Source organism: Drosophila virilis, chromosome 4, assembly GCF_030788295.1.
Source record: "Drosophila virilis strain 15010-1051.87 chromosome 4, Dvir_AGI_RSII-ME, whole genome shotgun sequence".
Classification (NCBI taxonomy): domain Eukaryota; kingdom Metazoa; phylum Arthropoda; class Insecta; order Diptera; family Drosophilidae; genus Drosophila; species Drosophila virilis.
This window is the reverse complement of record NC_091546.1, coordinates 20,275,225-20,299,994: the sequence shown is the minus strand read 5'-3', so window position 1 is coordinate 20,299,994 and position 24,770 is coordinate 20,275,225. Positions and strand designations below refer to the sequence as shown.

The following is a 24,770-nucleotide window of genomic DNA, read 5'->3' as shown; positions in this document are numbered from 1 at the left end:
ATCTAAGTCATTGAAAATGATTTGATTAAATTGTTTCTTTGAAGCTGTGTGCCCACAGCAAACACGAAGGCATTGTTGTCATCTTCATCAGTGGGCTAGTCAGTCGTTCACATTTGGGATCGTTTGTCGCTCTTGTCTTCGTTAGTGCGTCATCAAGAGCAGAGTTATTTTTTTTTTTTTTCAATTTTCATTTCTTTTATTCTTTTCTTTTATTTTTTAATAAATAGCAAGAAGCAGCATCTAAAGGCAGAGCATAGCACCAGGCCACACTTGTTTTAAATTAATCTTCATTAGGGTCAGCAAGACAATAACACAAGTGGCGGGCTTTCGAGGTCGCTGTGCCGCAGCAGCGCATATGTTGCAAGTTTTATGGCGCACCCGCTTGTGACCCCCTCCCCCGGCCGTTAGCCAGTGCTGCTGTTGCCTGGTGCGAACTTTGATTGAATTTTCATTAATTTCTGCTGCGGTCGCAACTTTTTCAGCAAATGTGCGCCATAAATCATAGGACTATAAAAACAACTAGCGTGTGCGGTGGGTGGAGGGTGGAGGGTATATAAAAATATATAGAAATTTTAACTGGAGAATGTTGTCAACTTTTCACTTTTAATTAGTTGCGAAACCTGCAAAAATTTGGGTCACGTTGCACGGGCATAAATCAAAAATGCACTTCGGCAAATATTTGAGCGAACATTTTTGCCCCGTTCATGCCACCCAAAAGTATGCAACAGTGTGCCGCAGCTGGGCGTGGCACGCGGAGACGGCTAAAGGTATTCATGCCCGCGGCCTTAGCATATCATAATTTGAAACAATGGCAAATATTGCTTCGTAACAACTAATCAAAATTAATTTAAAAACCTTTAACAATTTATTTCAATCAGTTGCATGCAAATTTCTCTAAATTTCTGATTAACTTTGTGATAAACTTGCGAGCGGCAAATTGAAGAGCTTCGACTTTAAGCACCTGACTACGACGACGACGCAGCATGCAACAACAGCTGCAACAGCAACAAAAACAAACAGCAACAACAGCAACTGTAACTAGTCTGGCATAACATGGCCAACAGACTGTTTAGGTTGTACAGACACTGTGCAGACTGGTCCAGGTCCAGGTCCAGGTCCAGTCTGGCCGCCCCCTCTTTAACTCTCAGCTCAGTTTCTCACTGTCGAACTTATCCAGCAGACATGTAAATTATGTTGGTTTTTGCCCAGTTTGGGATTTGGCTGGCATTCCAGCTGACCATCAGACAGCCTCACACCCACCTAACAGTTCTGTGTTTTTGGCTATCTGTTTCTCTGTTATTGTGTCTGCTTAAAGCGTTTCTAATTTTTGGTTTTTGTTTGCAATGCCAGAGAGGGCGAGTGTAGAGTAGAGAGAAAAAGTGAATGAACACCTAACAAACATTAAATTCGGGAATATCTATGTTTCCTACCAGGCAAAAATGAGTTGAGTTTCATCTTATCAGCCGTTCAGCTTATCAGCCGTTGAGATCAAGACTAGCTATCAAACCATCGCCATCTGCTCTATAAGCATATACACACTATCAGCCATACTATACATAATGATAAGTAAACAGACGGGTCATACATTAAATAAATAAACCTGGTGGCCGAAAGCTTTTGCACTTCCAAAGTGGTCACCAAAAGCCCAACATGCCAACGGAACTGGACTCAAAGGATGGCATCCTCATTCGCACCATGACGGTGGCCGACTACCAGCCCCTGAAGACGCTTATGGGGGGCAATTTCTTTAAAGGAGAACCGCTCGGTGAGCTTTACGAACCAGAATGGGTCATAAAGTTCAAAGATGAGTATTACATTTCTATGATCGAGCAGGGCACCTGCCTGTTGGCGGTAGATGAGAACAATGGCGGACGCATTGTGGGCTACGTACTGGCCCATGCCCAGACCCCTGACGATTTGGATAGGGATCGCAAGAGGGCCGCTGCCAGTGAGCCAAATACATGGGAGGATATTCTTGTGTTTCTGTCCAGAGTCGATATAGAAGTCAATCTCTTCAAGCGTTATGGAATTTCAGAACTGCTCTTCTCCTTCATGACCCATGTGGTTGCCCCAATGCGTGGCAAAGGGCTGGGCTCACGTCTGGCTGCCGCTCTGATGGAAATTGGGCGCAAAAAGGGCTTTCCCCTTATGGTAGCACAATGCATCAGCTACTACTCGGCACGTCAGAAGGAAGCCTTGGGCATGGAGTGCGCATACTCGATAGCCTATGCCGATTACAAGGACGAAAGTGGCCAAGTGGTGTTCAAACCAGCTGCACCACACACACATTTACGTGTTATGGTCATCAAACTCTAAGTTGTTTTATTGTTATTATAAATATAAAGCACCATTTGATATTTGGCTGGAGCTATATTTGTCTAGCTGTTGCTATTAAATTTGGTGCTTATAGTCCGATCCGATCCGATAAAAAATACTCTTGGTTAAGTGTTGTATAGAATAGTGTGTTTATATCATCTTTTTTTTTAATATTTTTAATTTTTTAATTTTAATTTTAATTTAATTTTTAATTTTAATATTTGATAACATATACAACATGTTTAGTATATCTAACGCTTATACTCCTTGAATTACGCCAAAAAAAAACCATGTTTCTTAATCGATATTTATCGATGTTAAGAAAATAGCAAAAGATATCTAAAGATGTTATTAGCTCAAATTGCGATTGTTGTCGTATGACATATTTTCAGACTTTTCAGTCACGATTATATAACCACATGGGGTCTGATACGCAGACATTCGCCTTAAGAGAGTTTTGGCCAGACAGAATTTGCTATGAACTATGTGAGTGCTTAAGAGATCTGAAACAATGAGCTAAGATTATATTATTTTATGACTAGATAGTTATCTTACCCTGAAGATATAATTGGCACTTATATGGACTTGTTTTGCATAACTGCCGTAAAATTGCCAAAATACTCGGACAATAAATCATGAATTTTTTGTCAGCAATGCTAACGCATTAAGGAGAACATTTCCGTCTATAAAAAAAATTCATGCCGTAGCGGGCTGATTCTAAAACTATGTTACGTAGATGCTATGGAAAATTTTAGTCAAAAACTTAGAATTTGGAACAATTTGAGTTTGCGTGTTAAAATGTCAAAAAATATCTTAATAAAAATCGGGCGGCTATATAACTGTACGCTCCAAGGTTTTTCTATAACGCAAATGTTCAGCGATAACGTTGTTGCCTTATAATTATTTATTATTTTGATTGTAGAATTAACTTCGAAGAACATGAATGCTGCTTGGATGTAGCTTTAAACTTTAAAGCGTTACAAAATTATACTTGCGTGTGATGAGTTTTGATTTATTAGTATCAACTGATTCTAATTTGTTAAAATACTATAATCGTCCGAGCGACCTCTGCTAATTTACAGACGACACGATCAGAATCGACGGCCACAGCGTGTTTGACGTTGATTCTCATATCCTACAACAGCTTTGATTCCATTCGAAGAATCGTTGTAAAAACTCGTTCTTTTTTGATAAACTTTGTTTCCGTAAATATTAGTTCATTCATAAGTACTTACTAGCTTTCCTAGTAAGGGGTATTCGTACTTTTCTTATTACATTGCAGATCATACAAAGTATTACAAAGCATTTCAAATTGAATCATGTAGGAACTAACGAGGCAGCTAACTATAAAAGATAATACAAATAATGAAATGCGGGTGTAAAACTTTATACTCAAGATAAGACAGTCATATAATAATCGCCTCAGTTATAATTAGTCTCAAATAAAATAATATTTTATTTAAATAGGATGACGCGAAAACCTTGTAAGACATCGAGAATTGATTGCCAATATAAATAATATATAAAGTAAACAAAATGTAGGAAAATAATATCAAATTGTTTCCAACTGAAATTCGTTAGCAATCCATTGATATGTACACTTTTGATGTGAACTTTTTGATACTCGAGTTATATTGAGGTGCAAGCCAATTCAAGTGTCGATATTGTTCGGGGCTGATAAGTGAGAATGAGAGAAAAGCTTTATCAAGGCAATTGTCATACTCTATACATATACTATTCTATTTTTTTTTGCACCCTATCATGCATAGAGTTAAACGATAAGAAATTCAATATAAATACATGCGGAGCACAGAAAGTGTTGCAGTTCTAAAGCGAATACGGAAAAAACAACATGCCAACGGAACTGGACTCAAAGAATGGCATCCTCATCCGCATCATGACGGTGGCGGACTACCAGCCAGTGAAGATATTTATGGGAGGCAATTTCTATAATGGAGAGCCACTCTGTGCGTCTTCTGGAGAGGATGTGCAGAAATGCTATGAGAAGGAAAACGATGAGTATCACATATCCATGATAGAGCAGGGCACCTGCCTGTTGGCTGTGGATGAGAACAATGGCGGACGCATTGTGGGCTTGGTCCTGGCAGGTGCTCAGATTCCCAGCGATTTGGAGAAGCATCGCAAGGAGGCCGCTGCCATGGAGCCAAATACCTGGGGACGCATTGCAGTGTTCTTGTCCAAAATTGAAATCGAAATCAATCTCTTCAAGCGTTACGGTGTTTCCAAAATCCTCTACTCCCACATAACCAATGTGGATGCCTCAATGCGTGGCAAAGGGCTGGGCTCACGTCTGGCTGCCGCTCTGATGGAAGTTGGTCGCAGCAAAGGCTTTCCCCTCATGATAGCCTACTGCTCCAGCTACTACTCGGCACGTCAAAAGGAAGCTTTGGGCATGGAGTGCGTATACTCGATAGCCTATGCCGATTACAAGGACGAAAGTGGCCAAGTGGTGTTCAAACCAGCTGCACCACACACACATTTACGTGTTATGGTCATCAAACTCTAAGTTGTTTTATTGTTATTATAAATATAAAGCACCATTTGATATTTGGCTGGAGCTATATTTGTCTAGCTGTTGCTATTAAATTTGGTGCTTATAGTCCGATCCGATCCGATAAAAAATACTCTTGGTTAAGTGTTGTATAGAATAGTGTGTTTATATCATCTTTTTTTTTAATATTTTTAATTTTTTAATTTTAATTTTAATTTAATTTTTAATTTTAATATTTGATAACATATACAACATGTTTAGTATATCTAACGCTTATACTCCTTGAATTACGCCAAAAAAAAACCATGTTTCTTAATCGATATTTATCGATGTTAAGAAAATAGCAAAAGATATCTAAAGATGTTATTAGCTCAAATTGCGATTGTTGTCGTATGACATATTTTCAGACTTTTCAGTCACGATTATATAACCACATGGGGTCTGATACGCAGACATTCGCCTTAAGAGAGTTTTGGCCAGACAGAATTTGCTATGAACTATGTGAGTGCTTAAGAGATCTGAAACAATGAGCTAAGATTATATTATTTTATGACTAGATAGTTATCTTACCCTGAAGATATAATTGGCACTTATATGGACTTGTTTTGCATAACTGCCGTAAAATTGCCAAAATACTCGGACAATAAATCATGAATTTTTTGTCAGCAATGCTAACGCATTAAGGAGAACATTTCCGTCTATAAAAAAAATTCATGCCGTAGCGGGCTGATTCTAAAACTATGTTACGTAGATGCTATGGAAAATTTTAGTCAAAAACTTAGAATTTGGAACAATTTGAGTTTGCGTGTTAAAATGTCAAAAAATATCTTAATAAAAATCGGGCGGCTATATAACTGTACGCTCCAAGGTTTTTCTATAACGCAAATGTTCAGCGATAACGTTGTTGCCTTATAATTATTTATTATTTTGATTGTAGAATTAACTTCGAAGAACATGAATGCTGCTTGGATGTAGCTTTAAACTTTAAAGCGTTACAAAATTATACTTGCGTGTGATGAGTTTTGATTTATTAGTATCAACTGATTCTAATTTGTTAAAATACTATAATCGTCCGAGCGACCTCTGCTAATTTACAGACGACACGATCAGAATCGACGGCCACAGCGTGTTTGACGTTGATTCTCATATCCTACAACAGCTTTGATTCCATTCGAAGAATCGTTGTAAAAACTCGTTCTTTTTTGATAAACTTTGTTTCCGTAAATATTAGTTCATTCATAAGTACTTACTAGCTTTCCTAGTAAGGGGTATTCGTACTTTTCTTATTACATTGCAGATCATACAAAGTATTACAAAGCATTTCAAATTGAATCATGTAGGAACTAACGAGGCAGCTAACTATAAAAGATAATACAAATAATGAAATGCGGGTGTAAAACTTTATACTCAAGATAAGACAGTCATATAATAATCGCCTCAGTTATAATTAGTCTCAAATAAAATAATATTTTATTTAAATAGGATGACGCGAAAACCTTGTAAGACATCGAGAATTGATTGCCAATATAAATAATATATAAAGTAAACAAAATGTAGGAAAATAATATCAAATTGTTTCCAACTGAAATTCGTTAGCAATCCATTGATATGTACACTTTTGATGTGAACTTTTTGATACTCGAGTTATATTGAGGTGCAAGCCAATTCAAGTGTCGATATTGTTCGGGGCTGATAAGTGAGAATGAGAGAAAAGCTTTATCAAGGCAATTGTCATACTCTATACATATACTATTCTATTTTTTTTTGCACCCTATCATGCATAGAGTTAAACGATAAGAAATTCAATATAAATACATGCGGAGCACAGAAAGTGTTGCAGTTCTAAAGCGAATACGGAAAAAACAACATGCCAACGGAACTGGACTCAAAGAATGGCATCCTCATCCGCATCATGACGGTGGCGGACTACCAGCCAGTGAAGATATTTATGGGAGGCAATTTCTATAATGGAGAGCCACTCTGTGCGTCTTCTGGAGAGGATGTGCAGAAATGCTATGAGAAGGAAAACGATGAGTATCACATATCCATGATAGAGCAGGGCACCTGCCTGTTGGCTGTGGATGAGAACAATGGCGGACGCATTGTGGGCTTGGTCCTGGCAGGTGCTCAGATTCCCAGCGATTTGGAGAAGCATCGCAAGGAGGCCGCTGCCATGGAGCCAAATACCTGGGGACGCATTGCAGTGTTCTTGTCCAAAATTGAAATCGAAATCAATCTCTTCAAGCGTTACGGTGTTTCCAAAATCCTCTACTCCCACATAACCAATGTGGATGCCTCAATGCGTGGCAAAGGGCTGGGCTCACGTCTGGCTGCCGCTCTGATGGAAGTTGGTCGCAGCAAAGGCTTTCCTCTCATGATAGCCTACTGCTCCAGCTACTACTCGGCACGTCAAAAGGAAGCTTTGGGCATGGAGTGCGTATACTCGATAGCCTATGCCGATTACAAGGACGAAAGTGGCCAAGTGGTGTTCAAACCAGCTGCACCACACACTCATTTACGTGTTATGCTCATCAAACTCTAAGCAGTTGGTATTTTGCACCATTTAGTGATAAAAAATGAGGCAAAAAATATGTGTTATCTAGTTGTAAATAAATTTTTCCACCAGTTGCTGTGTCTATTCAATAACATTGCAATTTATTGCCTTGCCTAGTTTGCGATAGAAGATAAGCCAGCTTTTCTGAGAATTCAATAGTAGAACGCGTAAAAATAAGATTAAAACTGTGTTAGTTGACTGCCTAATTGCAGAGTCACAAGTCAATTAATATATATTGCAAATTAATCAAAATGATTCAATAATCTTAAAAACTCAAATTTGTTGTGCTTATTAATTGACCTTTAGAGTTGGGAATCAAATTAAGAAGATTTATATAATAATGGGCATTTCCATTGTGATGTAAGAAGGCACTTCATTAGAAAATTTCATTAACCACTATTTTTCTAATATTCTTAAATTAATGCAGTGAATGAACTTTTGCGGTGCAGCAAAAAAAATGCATCCATACAACTCACCGCCACGGGCGGAAGATAAGCGAAAACGTTTAATTCAAAATATTTTACATATATTTATTTTACACAAATCAGACTTTTTATCATTACATTTTCAAGCTCGCAATTTCTAGTAATTTAGTGTCTTGTGACTAACACTTTAATTAAACTTTCTGGATTAACTAAACCCAGTTGCTTTCAAATCGTCCGCTTCAAATGTGCAAGCTCATTTTATGACCAAGCCGTAATTGTTCTCCATGGAAGCAAAGTCAATGTCAGCGTATTTGTATCTTTAAGATACTTAATGGCCCAACACATTGTATTGGATTACACACACAATTAAGGCAGAGTGTAAAAAAGTGAAAACTCAGCGATGACAGCGCCGCTTGGCGCTTGTCGTGTAACTGAGCTCAAAACACAATGCAATGGACTACCAAATGAAATTGATAAAATTGTATAATATAGAACACAAAAGCTTTGCACAATACAGACAATTCCATGTGTGAATAATATGGTAATACTGGCAAGTATTGCACAGGTTTACTTGGGAGATTACTCCAAAATTTTGTTTGAAATGGAAAAAAAAAATGTGAAAAATTCAGGTACCTTGTGGAAGCGTCTTATATGCGAATAAAAACTGCCTCAGCATTAATAAATAAAAACTTTTGACTCAAAAACATCGATACTATAGATATAACCGATACTTTGGCAGGTCTACTTCAAAGTTCTTAGGGCTGTGCTTTGTTAAGCAATCAATCTAACAGTCAGTCAGTCAGTCAGTCAGTTAGTCAGTCAGTTAGTCAGTCAGTTAGTTACTAAAAGCGGATACAAACGCTTGCTGAAGTTCAAGTTATTTTAAGCTCACGCTTAATGAGATACAAAACCTTCCAAAGCTCTCCGACTGCCCTCAGTAAAGCTCTGAGACTCGCGAGATGTCGACGATCGTGCGCGAAATGAAAGCGGCTGATATTGAGGAGGCCAGCCGGTTTCTACGCGAACATTTCTACACTGGTGAACCGCTTTTGCAGACCTATGCCGAAAAACAACAAATAGTTCTTGATACCAATAAACGAGCGTATAAGGAATCGTGTATTCAACAGGGCACTTCGTTGGTTGCCGTTGATCAGAGTAAAGATGATCGCATTGTGGGCGTGGCATATACTGGAGTACTGAATGCGAAAGAATTGGAAAAGAATTGGGTGGAGTTAAATGGGGAGAAACGTACGCAATTCATGGATCACGTGAAGTACTATCTGATCAACATTAAGAGAAATGCTCAATTTTTCGAGCAATACGGAGTTTCGGATGTGCTCTATTTGAAAGTTCTGGCCGTGGATTCTGCACTCCGTCGTCAGGGCGTGGCCCGTCGCCTGGTAACTGCATTAATAGATGTGGGTCGAACCAAGGGATATTCACTGCTGGTGGCAACCTGCACCGGCCTCTACTCGACGCAACTCATGGCCTCTCTGGGCATGGACTGTGTGCACTCGGAACTCTACTGTGACTATAAAGATGATGATGGGAATGTGGTGTTCAAGCCGCAAGCACCACATACGAAGGCAAGCGTTATGGCATTAAAATTGTAGGGTATTAGTAAAGAAATTATTCGAATTATATGTTATTAATAAACATCATACAAATTGAAGAAATTCTGTAGATACATTTATCAGATAGTTACAGTCATAGTCTAGTACTCTCCTCGTGTATTTTGTAACGTGTTGTCTTATCAGTTCAGTTTGTTATCTTGTCAAAGCCGCGATGCAATCACATGATAATGCTCAGCTCTGAGAGTTTATCAACTTAAATTCAAGTTCAACTAATTGAATTTTTGCGATAAGCCCACTTGAATGGGCCACCTACGAAATGCCAATAAAACCGTAATGTCACGGTAGCTTGCAATATGACGACGATCGTGCGGGAAATGAAAGTGGATGACATCGATGAGGCCAGCCTCTTTATACGTGATCATTTTTACGGCCATGAACCCCTAATGCAGACGCCCGGCGAACATCCGTTGATCTATGACGATCCCAAGAGGCGGGAGTATCGCCTCTCGCTCATACGGCAGGGCACCTCGTTGGTTGCGGTTGACCAGAGCAAGGGCGATCGCATTGTGGGCGTAGCGTTTGCTGGTATTATGCATCCCAGCGATCTGGAGCAGAACTGGAGCGAGGTCAACGAGCGCAAACCCAAGCTTCTAATCGAACATATACATTATTTTCTGTGCAACATCAAGAAACACGCTCAGTTCTTTGAGCATTATGACGTTACGGATGCTCTTTATCTGAAAACTCTGGCCGTCGACTCGACGATGCGTCGTCAGGGACTCGCACGCCGTCTGGTTGTTACCCTAATGGAGCTGGGTCGCACCAGGGGAATTCCCCTGATGGTAGCCACCTGCACAGGTGCCTACTCGACGCGTCTGATGGCCTCGCTGGGCATGGAGTGCGTGCACTCGGAACTGTATGCGGACTTCAAGGATGAGGATGGTAATGTGGTGATTCAGCCGCCCGAGCCGCACACAGAGGCGAGCGTCATGGCGATTAAGTTGCAGGACATGCCCTCGTATAATCCGGGTCTTTATAAGACATTTTTCTAGTGTTAGCATATGTAAGCATATTTTAATTTTAGCTTTTCTTTGAGACTATTTATTTTCTAAAATTGTATTTCACAAATTTTTGAAAACGTGACTGATGTAAAAATTGTTTGTAACCTTATCAGTTAACTTTCTTTATCGCTTGAGTTTTTTAATTCGTATGTACATAATATATGTATTTATGTCTATATGTGACATTATCGCATCGCTAGCATTTTGGCGATAAGCTCACTCGAAAAGCTCAACTGCTGTTCAGCATGGTTTTTTGAGTTAGTAACTGAACAGATTGCAACATGACGACTATCGTGCTGCGCGCCATGAGTGAGGCTGATATCGATGAGGCAACCCTCTTTTTACGCGACCACTTCTATGGGCATGAGCCGCTAATGCAAACGCCCGGAGATCACCAGGTGATCTTTGACGATCCGAAGCGAAGGGAATATCGCCTGTCGCTCATACGACAGGGCACCTCCCTAGTTGCCCTAGAGGGTGATCGCTTTGTGGGCGTGGCCTTTGCTGGTCTACTGCAGCCCAGCGATCTGGAGCAAAATTGGCTTGAGGTCAATGAGCAGAGGCCGAAAAATCTAATTGAACATACCCATTACTTTCTGTCTGACATTGAGCGCAGAGCGCGTTGGTTTCAGCATTACGGCGCATTAGATACGCTTTATCTGAGCATTCTGGCAGTGGATGCCTCGGTGCGTCGTCAGGGACTGGGACGCCGTCTGGTTACCGCGTTGATGGAAGTGGGTCGCGCCAAGGGTCTGCCCCTGCTGGTGGCCACCTGCACTAGTCTCTACTCGGCACGTGTGATGGCCGCCCTAGGAATGGAATGTGTGCTGTCCGAGGCATATGCGAATTACAAGGATGAGCACGGAAATGTGGTTATACAACCGCCAGCGCCACACATCGAGGCGCGTGTAATGGCAATAAAATTGTAGGCGAAGCGCTGATCAAAATTTACTGGCCACTATATAAACTTAAGTATGTAAACTACTTTAAGAAACTATAAATTTGGTTGGGGGCATATCTTGACGTGATATGCGAAACTAACTTGAGATTTACATTAAAGACATCAATTTGTAAGAGAATGCATCAAGAACTCTAATATATTTTATAAGAATAATTGCAAATTTGTATAATTGAACTTTGAACTCAGAGATTTCTGTTGAATTTGTATAGCATAATTGGAGCATGCTCAAGCCTCTATGCATGTTCTTCAGATGCGTTTATTTACTTGGCTGCTTTCTCAACCCACATGCGCTGGTGCAAACCCTTTGATGATATCACATATGCACTCCCATTTAAACGGCTCGCTGCTCACATGCAAAATGCAGGTCATTAGTGCTGCGATCCCGTTTAGCCGCACCCCCGATTCCGGGCCACGACTCTCCGGGCAACCCTTTCACGTCAGACGCACGCACTCATTAACCCATTTGACAATAACAAAGTGCAGTCGCAGTCGCAGTCGCAGTCGCAGTAACAATTCCCCACCCCTTCGTCTTGACCGTTGACAACTTTGTAGTCTGTTTGTTCGTTTTGTTGTCCTATCAAATTGTTTATGGCCGACTTTAAAGTGCATTCGTTTCTTTTTTTTTTATTGATTTACTTTTATTTATTTAATTCTCAGAGCAGTTTCTGTTGCGAGCCTCGCTTTTTATGGCCATTTAATTAGATTAAAAAGCCATAAAAATTTGGTTTAAAATCATTTGGCCTTGGGATTTGTTGCTAAGCATTTTTCTCTTATTTACTTTTTCGGTAATTATTTTAAATTATTGACATTTAATTTGTTGCGTCATTTACGCGTGGACACGGCCTTTAAAGTCTTTGTCCATAAAGCAAGCGAGCGACATAAAAAATTAAACTTTATTGAAATCGATTTGCGGAGAGATGTGACGGCGTTTGGCCCAACACAAGAGCTGTTGCCATTTTCAGCGAGTTTAATTCTCGATTTTTATTTTCGTGTTGATGACAACACACACACACACACACACGAACACACAACGGCGAACGGAAGCGGCCTGGTTGGCACTTGGGTTGGCCAATGGGGTTGTCTAGTACGTGACCCGCTTAACAAATTGACGCGTGTACATACCCAACCCCAGAGCCGGCCCATTTCGAGCCAACCTCCCGAGCCAAACGTCGATCGTCAATTCCATTTTAAACTGCTCTTTATAGTTATTGCAGTTTTATCTCTTGGCCATTTCGAAAGTCACTTTTGCTCTTTTTAATTAAAACCAACTGCATTTGCTTCGCTTCACGTGAGTTTTGGGCGTGTCGCTGTCGCCGTCGCCGTCGCCTTCTGCTGCTGACCTTGCCACATTTTTTCCTCTTGATATTTTCCCACGCAACCCGCTTAACTATGTATATCTGGCATTTGCCACAACTTGGCCTTTAATATTCATAGCTAATTTTTTTTTTTCGTTTTCATTGAAATTTTCACGCTAATTTACTTGGGTCAACAGTTGTGGACTGTAAATTTTACAGCTGTCTCTCATTTTTTTCAATTTGCTATTCATTCGATTTTGTCTTCTCATATTTGTCAAAGTTTTTAAGCCAGCAATTAGCATGATCCGAAGGCTAGACTCAGCCATGGCTACTGAATAGAGCTCATTAGATTGTGAGGTGTTCGGATTAGCTACAGTCCATAACTATTGAAGCTCAACTTGAATGATCTTCCCTTTGATTGTCAGCCTGCTAGTGCTAATTAATATTTTGCTTTGTTTTATAAATAACTGATATAAATATTTATTGCATAATATAGGTATAATTTATTTGAAGCCCTTATTTTACATAATATTCTAATTGTGATATTAATAATATTTTTATTCAAGATATTTAATATACTTGGATGACATATAGAAAATTTAGTAAGTATAATTATAAGTAAAATATCTAATTTTGTTCATCTGATTACCAGAAGGTTTTTGATATTTATGTCTCTCAAAACGCGGAAATGCTTATAATTATATAACTAAAACATCTACCAAAAGTTACCTTTTTAAGAATGTTTTTGACTATACCATATACCCTTAACTGACTAATTAAATTGTAGCTTTTATCCGAATTTTTGCTACACTTTACATCAATTCAATTGAAATGGGAAAAGTCGCTCCCACCCACGAGTTTTATTCTCACATAATCAAATTGACATTAGACATCGTTTAACTTATCTAATTCAGTTAAATGACCATAAACGTGCGTTGTGGGTTGCGGGTTCATTTCTCTGGGTGGCAATTTCAGCGACACGGTCAAAATTGAATTTAGATAAAGTTTTCGGGTCTGCCAGAGCGGATAAATAAGCAAAACGGAGAAGAAATAAATACAACGAAAAATTTCAAAAACCTGGGGACTCCCCCAAAATAAGAGGAAGACATTGGCTGTGGCTGGCAGGCAAAGTGAATTAAAAGCTCGTTACAAGTTTGTTTTTTTTTTCGGGTTAAGCTTACCTAGCAAAGGTTTCTCGATTGCAGCTTCATTTAAATATATGTATCTGTGCCGATATCGATATAAAGTCTGTAAACTATATATATATATATGCATATATGTATATGTTTTTTAGGAGTAGTTAAGCTCTTGAACATTTATGTTTTTTATATACTTTTTAATAGATTTTTGTTGTTGCTCTCGCGACGGCGGCGCCCCACGCACACACGTGCAGCATGGGGCACACACACACACACACAGACACGAACGCACGCACACGCACACGCGCACACGCACACGAGACTGTTGCACAAATGTAACACACTAATTGGCAGCCCCCCCCACACACACGCACACGCAGACTCACTCACACACAAACACACACACACACACACTGACAGTCACACGAACACGTTTAAGAACTCGCGAATACGTGAACTGGAGACGACGCTGGCGCTGGACGATGAAAACGCCGCCAATTTCAATTGCGCGACACGTTACTCCAGCAAAAGTTTCGCAACGACTACCGTTAGCCGACAACTGGCGCTGCCCCAACGAGCGCCGCAATGTCATCCACAGGCACACACACACACACGCACACCCATATAGTTACAGTTGCTCGCACACATGCGAATGCGAATGGACGTTGAACATTTTGCCATTTCCTGGCGACGTTTCCTGCTGCCAAAGCAGAGCGCGCGCAAAAGAGCAGGAAAGAGAGCGTGTGAGGCGCCAAAGAAGAGCATGTCATGTAACACTCACATTTGTGTGTGGGTGCGTGTGCCTATGTGTCTGTGTGTAGGTGCGAGCCAAAAAAAAAGAGCGAGGCAGTCGTTAGCTCGTGCACCTGTGTGTGCCGCTGTGCCTAGCGCGCAACTCAACGAAAGGCTGCAGAGAGTCGCCAAAGAGCGCAATAAAGTTGTTGCATGTGGAACGCATTTCTCGAATTGGATGCCAACTGGGGCAGAGCAGTGCAGGTGCCAGTGCCAGCTGCACAGGTAATTTTGCCTTTTGTTTATATTTATGCAAAATACACCAAACAAATTTTTAAAATTATTAATTTATTACCATAAGAGACATTTAAATCTTTTAAGTATATGCAGCCCATCGCATAATGCTCTGCACACATTTTACACAATTTTCTTACCTGCCATATTAAATATTTAATATTATTGATTACATTTGGCCGCCCCCACACAAAAAAAAAAAAAAAACAAACAAACAACTTAACGTTACATTGTATTTACTTCAAATTGAGTGTGCCCCCAGCGAAAGAGCGTACAGTGCTTTTGTGCTCTCTTATGCTGCGCTCTTGTTACGCTACTCCGTTTCAAATGCCAAAACGTTGCGTATAAGACGGAACGTTTTGGCAAATGGCACATGACTGGCAACTGGTTCGCATTAAGAGAGCATTTGTTAAGAGCGTAACATATGGGCAGCTGCCTGTTGATGAGACTGCTTCCGGGCCTATTTATTTAATTATTTATTATTTTTGTATTTATTTAAATAAAATAAAACAATTTAAAAATGTATGTCTCCTTTGTAAAATATTTTTTGACTTCTCATAATTTATTTTTTTTAAATTTATTCTTTTGTTTTCCACAACTTTTATCAGTATTTTATCAATTGTTGTTTTTATATGAGTTTAAGCCAAATAACTTTATATTTGATACTGTTTAAATTTGGTAACAAATATTGAATAATAACAATTCATTATAATAGGTTTTATATATTAAGTATATATTAGCCGAAAACTTTCAATCAATTGTATCTTTATGGAGGAAAATCTAGTCAAGTTTCCTCTATTTTTAAAGTACTCCCCAAAAATGTCGTCAGCTTTTGAAATCGCAGTTCTACGCCGTATTCTAAGAAATCTTCAAGCAAACACACACAATTTGTGTACTGAAACAACCACCTGCTCAGTGAATATTGAGCAACTCTTTACACCTGCTCCAACGGCTCTCATTCTCGCTCTGTCTGTGTCGCAGACCTGTGCAAGCAATTAGGGCCAGCTGGGTGCCTGAGTGCCCTACCCGTTAGACAATAGATAAGTGAACGTAGCACACATTCGGTTAATCCCCTTCAGGGCGACGACAACGTTGCCAAACATTCAATCAAAAGCTGTCAAAAGTTGCAGCGCCAACAGCTTACCAGCTCGAAATTCCAAGACAAACACAAAATATTTCAAATTGTTTTCAATGCTAACAAAAACTCTAAAACAAAAACAAAAGCAAAATCATAAAAACAAAAAAATAACGAAAGAAAGTGCATATCAATTTGTTGACATAACAACGAGAACGAAATATTATCAATGAAAAGTTCAAATATAATGAAATCATATTGCCGATAGGGAGGGGGGGTGGTCTCATCAAGGTGGGAGATAGGGGCGTGTGAGTGCTGACAGTTGCTATTCTTGGCAATTGCCACAGCTTGAACTACTTCTTCTTCTTCTGCGCTGCTCCAATTATGTTTGTTCAACTGTTCAATGGGAAAACTTTGGATGAATTGCGAGCACGATCTCTGTGTGATAGCATATTATTATCATATGCCCTTGGATGAATCAGTGAAAGTTGTTGTTAATGATATTCTTTAAATTTTAATCACAATTAGAATAAATAATCAGCTGCCAACGCTGAAAGTAAATTGAGCCTTATATATTATTTATATGTATTATTTTTTTAAGCGAATTTTGTCGTAACGACTTGTGTTTTTATCAACGATTAAAGTTGAAATATTTTGTAGAGGCAAAGTTTTCTCTCTCTCAACCCTCCCATCGATATCTTTCAACAAGTATCTCATTCGCAGCAAATATTCTTCGGCTCAGACTTTTGAGTTTTGTTGCGCACACGAGTTTTGAATTTGAAATTAGTTCTTTCGCTTAGTGTCTTAGCAGATAATTTGTTTTAACTTTTGTTTTTTCATTTTGGCAAGTGTCTGTGGACCGTCTGTTGAGCGGGCATTGAATTGGGCGTAGTTGAAAATAGCAAACGCCATTGCAAAAGTTGCGGGGGCAAAAGACCTTGCTGACCTTCGGTTCAGGGATTCTTGCAATGTCTGATTGCTGCATTTTGTTTTTGCTGCCCAAAACAATTAGACGAAGTGAAGTGATTTGTAAAAATGCCCAAAACCCAAGATACAGTCAGCAACACCTACAACGAATCAAAAAAAAAAAAACCTCTGGCCTGGCCAGAGGATTAAAAGTCGTGACTCGACACAATCTGCCGCAACCAGAACCACATCAAAGTGCCACATGTGACCAGAACAAAAACGGAATATGGAAAAAGGGAATACAATTCCTAAGAGCTCATATCTATCCATCTATTTGCATGTGTGTGCGGGTGTGTGTGTGTGTGTGGGTGTAGGCAGTCTTAAAGTCAAGACATCAAAGTGGTTTTCTGACATTTATGAAGAAATGCGCCAGGCGAAAAGTGTTGGAAAATCAATAGAAGTGCGGCAAAAAAAAAAAAACAACAAAAGCAAAGGCAAAGAAAATAGAAAATAGACAAGAAAAACTAAATGCGCCGCTGCCAACTGACGTGGCAAACTATTTTACACCTGAGCTGTCGCCTGTCAGAGGCCTCAAAAACACAAAATAGAGAAAGAATGAACAACAACAAAAAAAAAAAAAAAAAGTAAAAGAAAAACAAATAGAAAAGCGCTTTAAGTCGTGCAACAGAACAAAGTGAACATTTCACGGCTTACGGGGCCCGCGCGGCAGCCTAATGAAGATATTGGGCACCTACGCTCTCAGCGGAGTGCGGGCCTAAAAGGTTTCTAATAACCTGACAACCCTGACAGTTATAATAAGGCAACCTGTCATAAGCTGTTTTCAGGCTCGATTGAGTGTGCATCTGTGTGTGTCCCACACACGCGCTCAGCAACTGTTAAAGTTTTCAGCACGCTGCACAAGAACCACATTTGCAGCTGCCGCTTCTGGTGGGGTCAAATCGAACTGGTAAACTTATCGCCAAACTATGCAAAAATTGCCGTCAATATTTCAATCAAAACTGACGCACTTCCAATGCTTGTCTCTGTATGTGTGTGTGTGAGTGTGTGAGTGTGAGAAGCTTGTAGTCGGAAGTTAAACGGCAGCTGCCACACAGCCTGAAGACAGTCAGCATATGTCGAGGGTCGATCAAAGCGTTGATAGCTCACATGTGCTTATGTCTTAAAATTTGGAAATATTTTTCTTATAGTTACAGTTCAGTTTTTCACCTTTTCTAGTACCTGAGCTCAATGAATAGGCAAATTTAAGCAATTCATTTTAAGAATAACAACTGTTGATGTTGCACTTTTCCAGGCAAGAACTTTGAGATACTTCAGCTGTTTTATGAGTTATGCTCATATCATAATTGTGGATCTTTCTTAACGTTTTATCGAGAAGATCTTTTCAGTTGATGACAAGTAAATGTCAAGTTCTTAATTGAGAAATATAATGATTGATGAGTTAATATTACATAGGTGTGGCCTCAAAACTCGATTCCTGGCATACTTAATAAAACAATAAAAAAAAATTATATTAACAAAATAAATGCAATATTTACATGCTTGATCTCTAGCTTTTTTATATTCGTGTCTTCTTTCTAAGAAGTTAAGTTCGCAGACATGAATTTGCCCTAATGCTGGCCATGCAATGCCGGGTAATTTCTTTTACAATAACTTTCAATTAGACCTGCCTACGTATTGCTTCTATTTTCGTATTTGCTTTTCATGAACTTGTTCTTTCTAACTTTAGAGGCTCCTCTCGCTAAGCTGTTCGCCTTTAAATCCTACCAGCCGCAACATGCCAGTTGCGCCCAAAAATAAAAACGAAGGTGGAAATCCCAACAGCAACAACAAAAACGCTTGCCAAGTTGTCAGCTGCCAGGTAGGCGCCAGGCGCCAGGCCCTGGGCTCATGGCTCGGGTAACCACTTCACTCGACAGCCACACCGGAGCGCCGCCCGTTGCCCGTTACCTGTCGCCCGGCATGTCAAGCGTCTTGCCAATGGCATGTCGAGCGAAAATGGTGCCGGGAAACGAAATTCAAAGGCTGCCAATTGCCAATTGAAGCCGTAAAGTATGCTAAGCAATTTGCTGCGCAACGTGTCTCTCCGCGTCTGTGTGTGTGCGTGCGTATGTGTGCGATATTTATTGTTGTTTTTTCTTTTGCCAAATTGTGACGCGAGACCTGTGAGGTTGGTAGTTTGGGTCAGTAAACCGTCTCGCCAGGAACAGCGCCTGGCACCTGTCGCCTGCCTTTGCAGGACTTGCGCCTGCACCAGCTGCATATCGAGTGCCTTTCATAAGTCGAATAGTTGATTTCAATTTGGGTCGTTAAGCTGTGAGCTGGCCATTGCATTAATGCTCGCTCGTATACCCTGGAAAAGCTGGTTAAAGACTGCGCGAGTTACTAAAGCCCGTGTACAGTCATTTCCAGGCCAAGACCCAAAATAATTTTGTATGCATTGAGTGAAGACTCTCTTGAACGGACAGCGATAGTGTGGTGTGGACATTATTGTCCACTCAAAAGGACTGTCTTATGGGAGTGTTCGCTAAGAGAGTTTCGACTCTGCACACTATCTTTCATTTAGAAATATAATTAAGAGTAAGTCATATTGTAAGTTCGTACCTGGTTCGATATCGAATTTATACTCTAACTGAAAAAGAGAAAATTAACGTTGTGTGCATTATTTCATTCAATAAATAAATAATTTTCAACCAATAAAATTGGAAGCAGTAAATTTAAAGCATCCTTATTCCCAAGGAATTCAGCCTATATAAGAAAATAATTTATATAAAAGAGTAAAAACAGAAATAATGCACATATTTAGAATTTTATTTCCAAAAGATTTCTAAACAAAAAAAAGAGGAAATGGTTATAAAATAATTATAATAATATATTCAAGTAAGTTAACGTTACAATTAATTGCAAAAAGAAATTCGAGCGCAGGCCAAAGACTTTTATTTCAATTAATTATAAATAATATAATTAATGGAGATAAATCTAGTTTGCGGCAAAATATGATACTGATTGCATGCTTTTTGTATTAAATATAAATAAAAGCTGTTGTGCAATTATTTTCGGAGAAGTGTTAAATAATGCATGAAAAAAATTCACGATACATAATTATGCTCAAATATCAATTTTTTGCCTCGTAGAACAGCTTTATTTGGCGCCGGTTCTTACTACACATCGAAATGCCAAAGGATATCTGAAAGTCAAGTGCTCTGAATTTGCTTTACTTTTTGCTCTGGCTGCCTATATTGCCATTTCCGGCATATGTCCAGGCATAAAGCTAATCAAAATGTCCAACACACACACTTCAGACACACCTCACACTTCTCACATACACACACACACACAAACAAAAACACACTCAAGTTCAATGCGTTTCAAGTGCAAACTTCGCCTCCGAGTGGCATCTGATGGATGTGGAGCTGGGGGCAGGCGGCTGTGCGTTCATTTCTTTATGTGTGAGTGTGTGTGTGTGTGTGTGTGAGTGAAAGGCACTTCATTTTGGGGCCTGCCAGCCTGGCTGGACATTGGTCAAACGGAAGTAATGTCCGTCAGTTTTCTTCTTTCTTTTTTTTTTTGTCCATTGTTATTAATATTTTATGGTGCGTTATTAGCGGCCATTAGCTGCATGCCCCGACTTCCCGGCATGCGCTCCATTATGACACGTTGCTTTATGCAGCTTCCGGCAGTTTCCGTTTCCGCCCGTGAAAAACATTTGATAAATTGCAAAACCAATGAGAAGACGGCGGGAAAAATGGGGTTGCAGCTACAGCTGCTGCTGCACATGCAGATAATGGAAAATGTGTTTGGTTTTTGGGTAAAGTAAACAATATGTTAATAGCATAAACATGCAGTGCGGCAGTGTGGTAAGGTGGGCTGAAGTGGGTAGGGCTGATATGAAGTCTCGTAACTGTTTTTTAAAGATTACGTTCAAGATTTATGATAGAGTTTCGGCTGTGCCTGGCTTAATGGCAGTTTTATGATTGCCTTTGCCATCGCTTGATTGATAGATGAAACGATGCATGGCTCTGGCAAGGTGTGAGTGAGTGTGTGTGCAACTGTGTGTGTGTGTGTGTGTGTGTGCGGAACTTTGAGCAATTGGTCTCAGCTGTTGTCAAATTTGTCACAAGGCACTTGGAAAACTTAAGCGCAACTTACACATGTAATAGAATACAGCAAGAACAACAAACGGAGTCTGTTGCCTGCACAACTTCGCTGCCACTTCCCGCCAGTCCCCCTCTAGTTGCAAATCTAAGCCAATCCATCAAGAGCTGCATGCATCATAGAACTACTCGAATTACCAACAATAACAGCAACTAGAAAGATACACAAACACCCTTGCAACATATATGCAGCACGCACATCCCAAATCCATTGTGAGTCCCAAACCCCACCCTGAACCTGACTTAGACTGGGCAACATCCCTTTCGTTGCCTTGGCGTGCCGTCTCTGGGCGTCTCTGGTTCGGTGTGATCTGCTGCAGATGTTTGCATTTATTTAGTAATTACTGTCACGCAATGTGCCAAATCAAATAAAACAAATTCCCGTTGAGTGAAAGTGAAGCAAACTCAAGTTTCTTTAAATGCTTTCAACTTTTTCTCGGGGTGGCTAGCAAAAGTTTCTTTCTTGTAGCAGCAACCCCTCTAATTAATGAACATTACTTGGTTCTGCTTAAGAGTTCAATGATTTCGGAATACGGAAACTTCTATGAGGTCTACTTAATGAATAAACAATTAAGTGAATGCATTGAGTGAGCCACTGACCCAATTTTTGTTGAAATAAAAAATGAGAAAAGCGCTTTTGATCATATTAATGCAAAAAAAAAAAGAAGTTTGTGATTCAATTTCAATATATCCTAAGCTTAAAATAAAATACAATCTTTTGCTATACATAAAACAACTATTTAACTTAAATACTCCTAATATTTATTTAATAATTTAATTAAAATATTTAGTAACGTTTACGTGACATATCAAAGCACGAGCTTAAGCCTGCAGTCCAGTTGAAGCATGCACAGTTCGAATAGCTGTGGGGGTTAATAATAGATATATGTGCCTGTATGAATGTGCTGTTTGCTTTAGCGATACATGAAGTCAGCACGCTTATAAAATAGACGCTCTTTATTAAAACGAGTTCTTTGCCCAAGCTATGCAAACAATTTGACACATTCCTAGAGCAAATTTATAAATACGCTACGCTGTCTGTACGCGCACTCTCTGCCAGACGCCTAAGTCCCCTGCAAAATAAATGCAAAAAAAAAAGAAGCTGGAAGTCTGCCATTTAAAACTAAACACGTCTGCCAATATTAATATATATTGTATTTGCGAGTCTGCTGCAAAATACAAAAAATAAAAAAAGAAATTAACCTTCCATTAATGTCAAAATGCGCTAACTTCGCTGCTCGCGACTCGTCAACCCCGCCCACTGGCAGTCCCAAGCTGAACCCAATCCAAACTCTCAACTCAACTGAAACCCAGCCCAAACTTGAACCCAAACCCAAAATTCAACTTTTTGCTACCCGTTTGATGGGCAACTCTCTCAACTGCGGCTCGCCAGTTTTTCAAAACTTTTACCCATGCCCCGACGTTCGGGGTGTAAAGTTCAATACGTTCCGATGCTTTTTAGCGAACAATTTCAAATGCAACACAACGCGGCAAGGATATTTTTCACTTTGCGCCATGCCAAAAGGAGGCGACAGGACGCCACATCGAAAATTATATATGGAATTCACGGCCAGGGCCATTCCCAGTTCGCCGCGTCGCGTCGCGTCGCGTCGTCTGCCACTTGTTGTTTTGGGTTGGACACTAACACCCCACTTCCGCCCCGCACAGTCTCCCTTTGAGTGTTGCCAATGTTAATCGAAGTTGTGTGCACGAAGAAAGGAATACAAAAAAAAAAAAAAAAAAAAAAAGTATAGAGGAAGAGGAAGCAAAAAGACTGAGCTTCTCGCGTTATCTCACGTATATGGGCAGACATAAAAACAAATTACATGTCGTTGGGCTGGGCAACGGGTAGGGAGCGGCGGGGCACACAGAGTGCTGCTTAAGCGGCTTTATGTACAAAAATTGTAAATGGCATTTGTCTCTACATGTGTGTGTGCCTGTGTGTGTGCATGTGTGTGTGTGTGTGTGTGTGTGTGTGTGTGTGTGTGTGTGCGTGTGCATGCAGCTATTTCCGGTGCTATGGCGGCCAGCGGAAGCGGCTGCCGTTTGTTTTTCTACTTCATTTTGTTTTTTTTTCTTTACTGTCTCTTTTTTTCATATTCTTTTTGCCCGTGTGCATAAAAGTGCAGAAAAAGTTTATCAATATTGAAAAGTTTAGCGTGTTTATTTATTGTTGTTGTTGTTGTTGTTGGTCGGGGGTCGGGTCATAGTCATAACAATAAACTCGGTTCATAAATAAGTTATTAGTCAATGTCTTTCGATCATTTTTTTTTTTTTTTGGTTTGTGTTCATTTTATGGCTTTGATGGCGCTTCGATTGCCGCTTATTGATGTCTGTCCGGGTCGCCCGTAAGCTCTTTGCAGTTTCATGTCTTTCGAGAACTCTTAATGAGCAAGTGTCTAGAAATGATGGGATTATGTGTCTGTTGAAAATAAAAGTTGACTTACGTGCAAAGTTCAGTTTCAATCAATCAACTCTATTCAGACTGAAGTATTTTAAATGCTATTTCTATATCGTTCAAATGCTATTTGTGTATATGTAAGCAAAGATTTTTTATATGCTGCTTCCACTTCAACTTTTTCGGCTTTCGTCTTTTTAAAATGTTGTTGTTCATAGAACGGCTGTTTAAATAACAATATAGTTCGATGGTATATTATATTAAAAATCTGCTAGTATGTATTTTTATTTTAGCTGATGGGGCATTCCCTAATCTATTTTCTCTGTGGTAACAGTGGGACTTTAATTGTTTTTTGATTGTATCAATTCGAATAAAAGTAAATAATAAACGTCATTTGCCGCTTGCTGGCAACTGATTAAATAACAAAATTCACTAAGTCAAAGCTGTGACTGTTATTCAAAAATAAATTCTATGACGTCTGCCAAAATCGCTAATATATAGTATAAACATGTATTTGACAAATAAAAATCGATAGCATCTGTGTAGACTTAACAAGAATAATTTGGGGGGCGTTGCCAGAATTCGTAGAGCTATAAAACTGCACGAAATTGGCCTGAATTGTATCATTCACGAATTGTAGACACTTCAGCCAAGATGACAAACCAGACAATCATTCTGAGCTGCGCTCTTTTGGCCATTCTTGTTGCCTATCTTCCATTGGGCGAAGCCGTCACCTGCGCAGCGGATCCTACCGATGCCAATTGCGTTGACTGCACACTAACTGCCAATGCTAACAATGCCGACTGCCTAAGCACAGTGGCAGACACGACCACTGTGGCAGCCACGACCACTGTGTCAGCCACGACCATTGTGGCAGACAGCACCACTGTGGCAGACACCACCACTGTGGCAAGCAGCACGGATGCAACAACCAGGAGAGGTTGGGGCGGCCATCATCATCATGGACATCATCGTGGTCATCGCCGTGGCGGCCGTGGTGGCAGGCGCGGCGGCTGGGGCGGTGACAGGGACGGCGGCAGGCGTGGTGGCCGAGGTCGTGGTGGCAGAGGTCGTGGTGGCAGAGGTCGTGGCGGTCGTTGGTAGAAAGATCAACACGAAAATAATTAATAAATAAACTGGATCATTGAAAACATGTGGTTTCTCTTCTAGTTGTGAGGTTAACAGCATTTATTTTGATGAAGATCTCTTGTTCATGTTTGCATGATACATTTTTAGGGTTTTTTTAAAGAAAAGTATCTAAACCTTATTTCATTCGATGCCGATTGCTCTTCTTTGCGATTTGCATGTGCTTAATCAAAATCTTGAAACCATTTTAATCACGGTATTCTTGAAACT

General features: G+C 39.9%; 8 protein-coding genes across 9 annotated transcripts in view; 7 read left to right on the top strand and 1 right to left on the bottom strand.

Annotated features, from left to right (window-relative positions):
* The window catches only part of Ddr (discoidin domain-containing receptor 2), a 133,948-nt gene extending 119,569 nt beyond the window's left edge, over nucleotides 1-14,379 (bottom strand). For both annotated transcript variants that reach the window (XM_032437903.2, XM_002051307.4), the window contains exon 1: nucleotides 13,880-14,379. The gene's annotated coding sequence lies outside the window, so the exon portion shown is untranslated. The remainder of the gene's footprint in view (nucleotides 1-13,879) is intronic.
* LOC6628288 (arylalkylamine N-acetyltransferase-like 2) lies at nucleotides 1,613-2,357 on the top strand. The gene has a single exon (XM_002051309.4). The coding sequence runs from the start codon at nucleotides 1,651-1,653 to the stop codon at nucleotides 2,314-2,316; it is 666 nt and encodes a 221-aa protein (XP_002051345.2). The 5' UTR covers nucleotides 1,613-1,650; the 3' UTR covers nucleotides 2,317-2,357.
* Nucleotides 4,132-4,884, top strand: LOC6637243 (arylalkylamine N-acetyltransferase-like 2). The gene has a single exon (XM_002060502.4). The coding sequence runs from the start codon at nucleotides 4,169-4,171 to the stop codon at nucleotides 4,841-4,843; it is 675 nt and encodes a 224-aa protein (XP_002060538.2). The 5' UTR covers nucleotides 4,132-4,168; the 3' UTR covers nucleotides 4,844-4,884.
* On the top strand, nucleotides 6,659-7,474 carry LOC6628289 (arylalkylamine N-acetyltransferase-like 2). Its single transcript, XM_032437906.2, has one exon. The coding sequence runs from the start codon at nucleotides 6,696-6,698 to the stop codon at nucleotides 7,368-7,370; it is 675 nt and encodes a 224-aa protein (XP_032293797.1). The 5' UTR covers nucleotides 6,659-6,695; the 3' UTR covers nucleotides 7,371-7,474.
* On the top strand, nucleotides 8,730-9,483 carry LOC6628290 (arylalkylamine N-acetyltransferase-like 2). The gene has a single exon (XM_002051311.4). It carries the CDS (start codon nucleotides 8,767-8,769, stop codon nucleotides 9,418-9,420), a length of 654 nt encoding a protein of 217 aa, XP_002051347.1. The 5' UTR covers nucleotides 8,730-8,766; the 3' UTR covers nucleotides 9,421-9,483.
* LOC6628291 (arylalkylamine N-acetyltransferase-like 2) lies at nucleotides 9,617-10,438 on the top strand. The gene has a single exon (XM_002051312.3). It carries the CDS (start codon nucleotides 9,735-9,737, stop codon nucleotides 10,431-10,433), a length of 699 nt encoding a protein of 232 aa, XP_002051348.1. The 5' UTR covers nucleotides 9,617-9,734; the 3' UTR covers nucleotides 10,434-10,438.
* LOC6628292 (arylalkylamine N-acetyltransferase-like 2) lies at nucleotides 10,724-11,542 on the top strand. Its single transcript, XM_002051313.3, has one exon. It carries the CDS (start codon nucleotides 10,724-10,726, stop codon nucleotides 11,369-11,371), a length of 648 nt encoding a protein of 215 aa, XP_002051349.1. The 3' UTR covers nucleotides 11,372-11,542.
* Nucleotides 14,380-24,068: 9,689 nt separating the features above from the next.
* LOC6628293 (uncharacterized) lies at nucleotides 24,069-24,518 on the top strand. Its single transcript, XM_032437909.2, has one exon. The coding sequence runs from the start codon at nucleotides 24,069-24,071 to the stop codon at nucleotides 24,516-24,518; it is 450 nt and encodes a 149-aa protein (XP_032293800.1).
* Nucleotides 24,519-24,770: the final 252 nt, after the last annotated feature.

Bases quoted from the DNA above. Each gene is read 5' to 3' on its own strand.
- LOC6637243 (XM_002060502.4), top strand. From the start codon at position 4,169: ATGCCAACGGAACTGGACTCAAAGAATGGCATCCTCATCCGCATCATG.
- LOC6628289 (XM_032437906.2), top strand. From the start codon at position 6,696: ATGCCAACGGAACTGGACTCAAAGAATGGCATCCTCATCCGCATCATG.
- LOC6628292 (XM_002051313.3), top strand. From the start codon at position 10,724: ATGACGACTATCGTGCTGCGCGCCATGAGTGAGGCTGATATCGATGAG.
- LOC6628288 (XM_002051309.4), top strand. From the start codon at position 1,651: ATGCCAACGGAACTGGACTCAAAGGATGGCATCCTCATTCGCACCATG.
- LOC6628293 (XM_032437909.2), top strand. From the start codon at position 24,069: ATGACAAACCAGACAATCATTCTGAGCTGCGCTCTTTTGGCCATTCTT.
- LOC6628290 (XM_002051311.4), top strand. From the start codon at position 8,767: ATGTCGACGATCGTGCGCGAAATGAAAGCGGCTGATATTGAGGAGGCC.
- LOC6628291 (XM_002051312.3), top strand. From the start codon at position 9,735: ATGACGACGATCGTGCGGGAAATGAAAGTGGATGACATCGATGAGGCC.